A 7,650-nucleotide genomic window follows, 5' to 3' on the forward strand; every position below is an offset into this window, starting at 1 on the left:
GATCTTCCTTGAGGGAGCATTTGGTGGATCTTTCAGTTTTGCAGATTGGGACAGCGAGCTTGAGGGATAGCGTCGTTGCTCTGAGAGGACTAGGAAGGTGCAGAGCCCCACTATTGGTGTGGCTGTGGAAGGGCTGCTAAGGGAAAAGGTGGACCAGGAGGGGAAGTTGTGAGCACCTTCCTTCTGGGAGATGTTTTCAAGCTTTTTAGAACAGTGTTCTCCAAACATTTTTGATAGCGCACCATATCAGTAAAATATTTTTGAGGATGCGCCTCCATTATATATATATTTAGTAATTTATAATTATGTATATATAATACTGAAGTTCTAATGTTTTATTCCCACACCACAGTGCATCATCTTTCACACCCCTAGGGATGCATGTACACCTCTTTGGAGACCACTCTACTGGAACATTATAAACCAGGAGCCTGTGTCTGACCAGTGATTACAGGCGCAAAGAGTGGAAGGTGTAAATGTCTTCCCCAGATATTCTCATTGCTCCAAAAACTAGGGATCTGGTGTTCCTAGATGAGATGGGATGTCTTTCTAACAGCACCTTTCAGGCAGGAAAGACCTGGACAGAGAGAATCAAGAGTTCCTCAGCTGCAAATCTCTGTAACGTGCAAGGACTAGCCTCAGAAACTCCTCTACTTTATGGTCACCAGGTTTCCCTTTCCCACGATCTTGCATCAGCCTGAACAAACGTATTTACTTTATCTCAGTCCAGTGATGACACAGCTGACTGAAATACTCGAAATACAAACATAGCTTTCTAGAAATGGAAGATGACATTGCTTGTCCATTGATAATAGCTAACACAGCTTCCTTCTGTTCATCAATCCTCCTCCGTCCTGTGGCCCTTAAGCTGCCAACATTCTGCTGCAGCATCACTGCATTAAGTGAGAGACTTGTTTGCAGATGGTGATGTTCCCCTGGAGAAAAACCCTGAAAATAACCTTACAATCTATCTGTGGAATGTTCAGCAGCACTTAGCAGAAGAGGGTATTTACATTTCAGGTAGGGATTCATCATCTTAAAGGAAGAAGGGACAGGAGAAGGGGGTTTCAGTTTCAACCTAAATGCAAAGGAGTCTGTTCATCTTTCACAGATCTCACTGAAAGGCCTGAAGGGCTGTGCTGAAGCAGTCTCTCTGCTTGATGACCTGTGAGTTGTGCATCACAAACACCCCATTTGCCTTTGAGACCAGTTTGTCCCATGAGCTGCCCTGCTGACATGCATGCTGGAGTTCTGGGATTCATGGGAGCCTCTAGAAGGGGGCCCTGAGACACTGATAGTAGAATGGGAAGGACTTGATTATGTTCACTTGAGTATGTCATCAAGGACTTGGGAACACAAGAACCATAAGAAGTATGACCCAGGACTTTTGCCACCTGCTGTGGCAGTAGCCTGGGAAGAGGTCAGCACTGTCCTCCTGTTGATTAAGCAAGGAGCGTGGGGAGTTTGAGAGAGAAACCTGTTTCTTCAGGGAGTTTACAGCCAGCGAGTTTACAGCCAACCCTATACGATCCCTTTCCTGCTGTTAAGAATAACTGATCAGTTACAGAGTGGAGTAGAATAAATAATTAACAAACATGGGAAATAAGAAAAAGTACCAAGATAAAGGCAGGTATGGTCAAGCTTCCCGATTCAGACACTGAATTACTGACTTTTCCTGAAATTTGTGTGCATACTAAACCAAATATTAAACCCTGTGAGAAGAAGGTAAAAGAAATTGTCCTTCATAGCCTAAGTGTTAGCTAATAGGTTATTAGAGCTATATCTCAGGAAAAATATTGTTTTAAAATATCTGATGACAGCCTGTCTCTATGCCAATTGCACGTTTTGAGCAAAGAACTTATAGATCGATAGGGACATCACATTATACACTATTGCAGCTTAGGAATTGTTCTTGCTCTGCTTAGTTATGATGGGATTAGATAAAGTTGGTAATTTTTGCCATGCTTAGTACCATTACAGATCTTTCTCTTTGCCACATGAAGCTTTTAATCTGTATTTGTTTCTCAGGATAAAACATGTTTGCAAGAAAACTGTGCACTGAGACCAGTTTAAAACCCAAGACAAGTCATGCAGCCCCTTGGAGGAGTCTCTGGCCTTGCACTTGTCCTTTAACATGAAGGAAAATTTCCATCTGGACAGTGCCACTGTGTGTACCAGGCCTACAGGGCTCCCAAAAAATCGATCAAGAAATGGAGTAGAAAGATTATTCCTGTTTAGTCTCTCATGCCATTTCAGCATGTCAAAGCATATGGCTTCTCTTTACAGTCACTTGCAGGTATCCATGTCTTTCAGGGGATAACATGATGAAGTTGGTAGCTGCCTGGAAAATGATTATTCTTCAAAAATGTTAAGCTTTAGCAAACTCGGCATTATGACAGACATTGTCACTCTTTCAGAGAAGGCTTTCAGATGATCTCATTATTTGTGTTCACAGTATTTTTGCTTGTATATTATGTATATGTATATTACATTCATAAACATCAATGTTACACTGAAATTATTCTGTGGCAAAAATGACTATCTATAGACCATTCCAAAACCAAATAAAAAAATGGTTCAGTATTTTGGCCGTTATCATACAAATTAGGTGTCAGAAATGCTTTCAAAGGGGTATGGTGTGCATGCACACATTTGAACAATTTGACTTGGGAGGGGGGCTGGAGGACACAGAATAGCTTTTTCATACTCAGTTATTGAAATTACTTTTGAATAATTTTATTTAGAAAATCGCTGTATTCTATATGATAAACACACACATTAGTCAAGAAAAGAAATTTGCTAGAACAAAGTTAACAACACTAAGAGGTTTAGTTGTTGGTTTTGGGTTTTTTTAAATAAATAGACACTTACGCTCCTACAATATTCAACAATCTACAATCTACAATATTCAACCTGCAGTCAAAAATATGCATTTTTAATAAGAACACCATCATGCAGAGGAATGTCAAAGGGGTTTGAGGGTTGTTCTCAACAGGTGCTGCATAATAAGAATGAGACAGAAAAACAATTACACATCTTCTGAAGCCCAGGTGTATTATTAAATTGAAGGTTGCCCTCAGAAATAATTTAAAATAGCTCTCTATCTTAGGAAACATTGATGATTAACTAACTGATGTGTTATTTGTACTTTCTACAAATGCCTGTTAATACCCACATTTGGATCTTTAAATTTTCCACTGTGTACTTTTCATCTGGAAAAAACCTTGAACTAGAGATAAGGCCATTTCAAAAAATATATTTCTAGCAGCTCATGCCTCCAGTCTACCACTCTGGGCTTGAGGCTGTGTCAAGATCATGAAATACATACTGTTTCTCACCGTTGTTGGTGTGGCTGGTGAGTATATATATTTACTTCTATTTTTGTAATTTATAAGGAAGCTTATTTTCTGAGATGCAAAACCAAATTTACAAGGTAGTCTATTGTGGGACAGTGAAGTCCAGTTTCAACTTGCAAAAGTTTTAAGGCAGAGCATTGCAACTTCTTTTGACTGCTGTCTGTTCATAATTGCTTCTGTCACAAAACGGGGAATGAATGCCTTCACAGGGGTTCTTGACCCAGGAATACTGAAATGTGTCCCTAGCTTAAAAAAAAAGACTGTGTCTCTCTTAAGGACTATGAAGTATAAAGGTAACACCTCTGGCCCAGGAAGTCCTAAAGCTGCTGTAAATTTTTGGACTACGGGCGAGTCCTTGTCCACCACTGCTACCATGAGTTTTATAGAAGTAGAGCCTACAAGTGAGGTACCTCAGTAAGTCACAAGGGCACAAGATTCCTTAGGCCCATATGTTAACATGCCACTTCTTATCTCCCAGTTGCCTTCCCCATCAACGCTGATGATGATGATGACAAGATCGTAGGAGGCTACAACTGTGCAGCAAACTCTGTCCCCTATCAGGTGTCCCTGAATTCTGGGTATCACTTCTGTGGAGGTTCCCTCATCAACAGCCAGTGGGTCCTGTCAGCTGCTCACTGCTACAAGTCGTGAGTGAAAAAAAAATCTGTTCTTCCATGGCCTACTTCTTTCTTCCAGTTCACTTCTAGCAGGAATTCTGAGATGTGAGATTCAAATGAGTATGTCACTCTGTTCTGAAAGGAGATGACTGAGGAATGGGTGGCTCAGTCAGGAAGCTGAGTTGAGGCAGCATAAGTGGTTTTCCACTTCTGCAAATGCAGAAGCAGAATGCAGAGCACTTTCTAAAAAAACAATGTGATAATCTAGCTACAAGTTACGGGCTGTGTTTCTTGTAAATTGCATTAATCTTGTTAAAACTTAGTCACTGGAGAAGAGGAAGAGGAATGAGGTCAGGGTGATAAAAGTTTGAATTTTTCCATAATGCTTGTGTAAAGCACTTTTCTATATTCCACTTGTCCCAGCTCAACAAAACAAACCTGCAAAAATTCACCACCTGTACTGGGAGTGGGTAAGAGCTCAGTGTGGATCCCCAGAATTTATTGCGGGACAAGAAAGATAATCTCTATGAAAACACCTATGACAGTGATGTTGAAGCAAGTGCATACAGTGATGCGTAGGTTCCTCTTAACCTGTTGGTAGCAGTAATGTGTATGCCCTTCTTTGTCTTTTCCAGGCGCATCCAAGTGCAGCTTGGGAAGCATAATCTGGCACTTGCAGAATCAACACAGCAGCTGATTAGTTCAGCTAAAGTCATCCGCCACTCTGGCTACAGCTCTGCAACACTTGACAATGATATTATGCTCATCAAGCTTGCCCAACCAGCCCAGCTCAACCGAGCGGTCCAAACAGTTCCTCTGCCTACCAGCTGTGTGGCCACAGGCACCACATGCCTAATCTCTGGCTGGGGCAACACACTCAGCAATGCCAGTGAGTATTCTGTGGGAATGTACAACATCATGACAGCCCGGGAGACACTCTTAAAACCTCACAGTTCACTTCAAACTGTGCAGGGCAAAGAACAGAGAAGTGCTCTGGAATGGGCCTTTTTGACTGATCAGTCTGTGTAGGACAGGGACCATTTAACTGCTTTAGAGGCGAGCTTTTATAAGGTCCTTGCTCTTGTTCTGTGTTATGAACATGGAATCACTGAAATCATCCATGTTCACCAGCGTGTTCACACTGCCATAAATTTTGTCATCTGGCTCTATCAGCTGTCTAGTCCCAAGCACTAGCAGTTTAACTAATGTCAATAGAGTTCTCGGTTCTCTGAGAACAAGATCAAAATCTGTAATTGCGGACCTAAAATTGCTACAAGTGAGCTCCATTCCCTTACACCAATGATTAGAGGTGTGGATGGTGACTGGTGTCTAATCCACTGACAACAACTAAACATACACCAGAAGACAGGACGGTTTTCTTGAGGCCCAAATTTCCTCCAGCATATGTGCTACAAGAGTAGCTCTTAGCTCCGCACATGCCAATTGATGATTTTCCACGTATCAGAAAATTTATCATGGCTGCAGTGTAGAATGGTGGACCCATGGGTAGAATCTGTTTCATCTAAAGGAAAGGAATCCATGCCGTAATTACTTTTCAGAGCAAAAATGACAACTGCTAAAACAGGGTGTTCATTGATGACTTTTCTGCTAAGAACCATCTTCTCTGGGCTCTGAAATGAACTCAGAGATGTCATCAACTATCTCTCTCTCCCTATTTTCCTGTAGATGCGTATCCAGATACCTTGCAGTGCCTGAAGGCTCCTGTACTCTCCTCAAGCGAGTGCAGCAAAGCCTACCCTGGGAAGATTACCAAGAACATGATATGTGTAGGATTCATGGAAGGAGGGAAAGACTCCTGCCAGGTAAAACATCTGCCTCTCTTTTCACATATGTTTCTCTCCTGTCTTTTGCTAGCAGAAGAGGCTGTCATATTAGAGAATCTAATATTCACTGCATGTCTGAATATTGTTTTTTTGAACAACTGTGGTGAAAAAAAAAGTTGCTTATTGAGTAAAGCTAGTTTTTTACACCCAGTCTTTGTTCCTTTTTGAGACAGGGAATACCTCTGTTCTAATTATCCATGAGCAGACTATGCCCCCTCCTGCACCTTAGGCTACTGAAAATGGAGGAGTGCTGCACCACACAGTCAATAGTAATCACAGTGACTTTAGAGCTTAGGATGGAAATCTTAGTTTTAGACTAGCTGCAAATGAAATAGCCAGTATGCCAAGATCCAGGTAGCCTGCAAGATGAACACACCTGACAATTGCTCTGCATTTTACATGTGCCTAACCCCATGGAAATATTTAGCAGAATAATGTTTATGACACAAATATGTTAAGCGTCTGCCAAGGACCTTATCCGTCAAAAGTAGGCATCTTACACAGCCTTAGCTGTGGTGCCCTTAAGCTAAAGTAAGGCACAGTAGCACCAGGTGTAGAGTGGTAATCAGAAATTACCTTTGTAGAACTTCTGTGTAGAAAAAACCCAATGGATCTCCCTCGAATGTCAATGATTTCTGGGATCTCTGGCTCGTCACTTATGCTGACACCATTTGCTGACTATCTGTATACTTTATGTACACAGGGGGATTCTGGTGGTCCAGTAGTCTGCAATGGTCAGCTCCAAGGCATTGTTTCCTGGGGTATTGGATGTGCGCAGAAAGGCTATCCCGGGGTTTACACAAAGGTTTGCAATTATGTCTCCTGGATCGAAGCAACTATGTCTTCCAACTGAGATGTTCTCTATGTGATCTGCTTTTTCTTCTCATCATTTTCTTCTGTTTTGGGACTGGACGTATAAAAATTATCAAAAAATAAAGACTTTCAGGCACCCGTTCTTTGTGCAACATTTCTCTGGATACTTCCATAGGCTGTGATATGGAGGGCAGAGGTAGGGAGTGTCACTCTGGGGAAAATGTTGATTTGTACTGCCTCTCAAGTAGCAGGATCTTGGAACATTTTGCAGACTCATCTTCAGGAGTCTTTCAGCCAGTTACAGGCAGCCATTTCTGGAGAACAGCTTTTTTGTTTATCTGCATGTTCTGAGGTGCTACAAAACTGCCTAAAACAGCTGAGAGAGTGCACTGAATCACACAGGCAGCTTAGTCCTACTGTAGAAAATAGCAGGCAGCAACACAAATACTCCCCATCGCCCCCAGTCCAATACTCAACAATATGACTGCACAATCCCTAGTGGAACTTCCCTGACAGCTGTGCTTGGGGAATGAAACAACCACTTGCTACAGCTTTTTCTCTTAATATACCAGTGCCCCTGGGACTGCTGTCTATACCTTCTTACTCAGTTAAGAGTCATCTGGTCATCTGGGCTTGCTTATTTTTCCTGGAAGAGTCAAAAGGATAGAGATGTTCCTGGGTTCTGGTTTTAGCTCCTGCTAATCCCAACTGGAATTGAAAGTTCATGAAAAAGCTGTCACAGTTGCCATAGGCTGTGTCACTATCCCACCGATGTGTCTCCAGTGGGTAAAGAAGAAATTCCACTTTGCAGGTTATAGGCTATTCTTGATTTTCAGATTGCTGGAATATCCTCCCCTCTTTCACAGCTGGAAGATCACTAATGCCTGCAGTGGACAGTGCTGTGAAGAGGTCACTGACAAAGTTTTTCCCTCCTTTGTGCTCTCTAATAAGAGCAACAGGCACCGGCAGAGCACTGAGATGTGAGAATGTTATTTTTCTTTCTCTCTCTCTCTCTGCTGA

General features: G+C 42.0%; 1 protein-coding gene across 1 annotated transcript; it reads left to right on the forward strand.

The window, feature by feature from the left end:
- Positions 1 to 3,315: 3,315 nt before the first annotated feature.
- On the forward strand, positions 3,316 to 6,670 carry LOC104628172 (trypsin I-P1-like). Its single transcript, XM_010296675.1, has 5 exons — positions 3,316 to 3,355; positions 3,835 to 4,003; positions 4,609 to 4,862; positions 5,660 to 5,796; positions 6,521 to 6,670. Exons 1-5 carry the CDS (start codon positions 3,316 to 3,318, stop codon positions 6,668 to 6,670), a joined length of 750 nt encoding a protein of 249 aa, XP_010294977.1.
- The last annotated feature ends 980 nt before the right edge of the window (positions 6,671 to 7,650 follow it).

The sequence above is a fragment of the Phaethon lepturus genome, unplaced genomic scaffold (assembly GCF_000687285.1).
Source record: "Phaethon lepturus isolate BGI_N335 unplaced genomic scaffold, ASM68728v1 scaffold3951, whole genome shotgun sequence".
In the NCBI taxonomy this organism is placed as follows: domain Eukaryota; kingdom Metazoa; phylum Chordata; class Aves; order Phaethontiformes; family Phaethontidae; genus Phaethon; species Phaethon lepturus.

Bases quoted from the DNA above. Each gene is read 5' to 3' on its own strand.
- LOC104628172 (XM_010296675.1), top strand. From the start codon at position 3,316: ATGAAATACATACTGTTTCTCACCGTTGTTGGTGTGGCTG. The intron at 3,356-3,834 runs GTGAGTATATAT...CTTATCTCCCAG, and splicing joins CACCGTTGTTGGTGTGGCTG to TTGCCTTCCCCATCAACGCT. The intron at 4,863-5,659 runs GTGAGTATTCTG...ATTTTCCTGTAG, and splicing joins CAACACACTCAGCAATGCCA to ATGCGTATCCAGATACCTTG.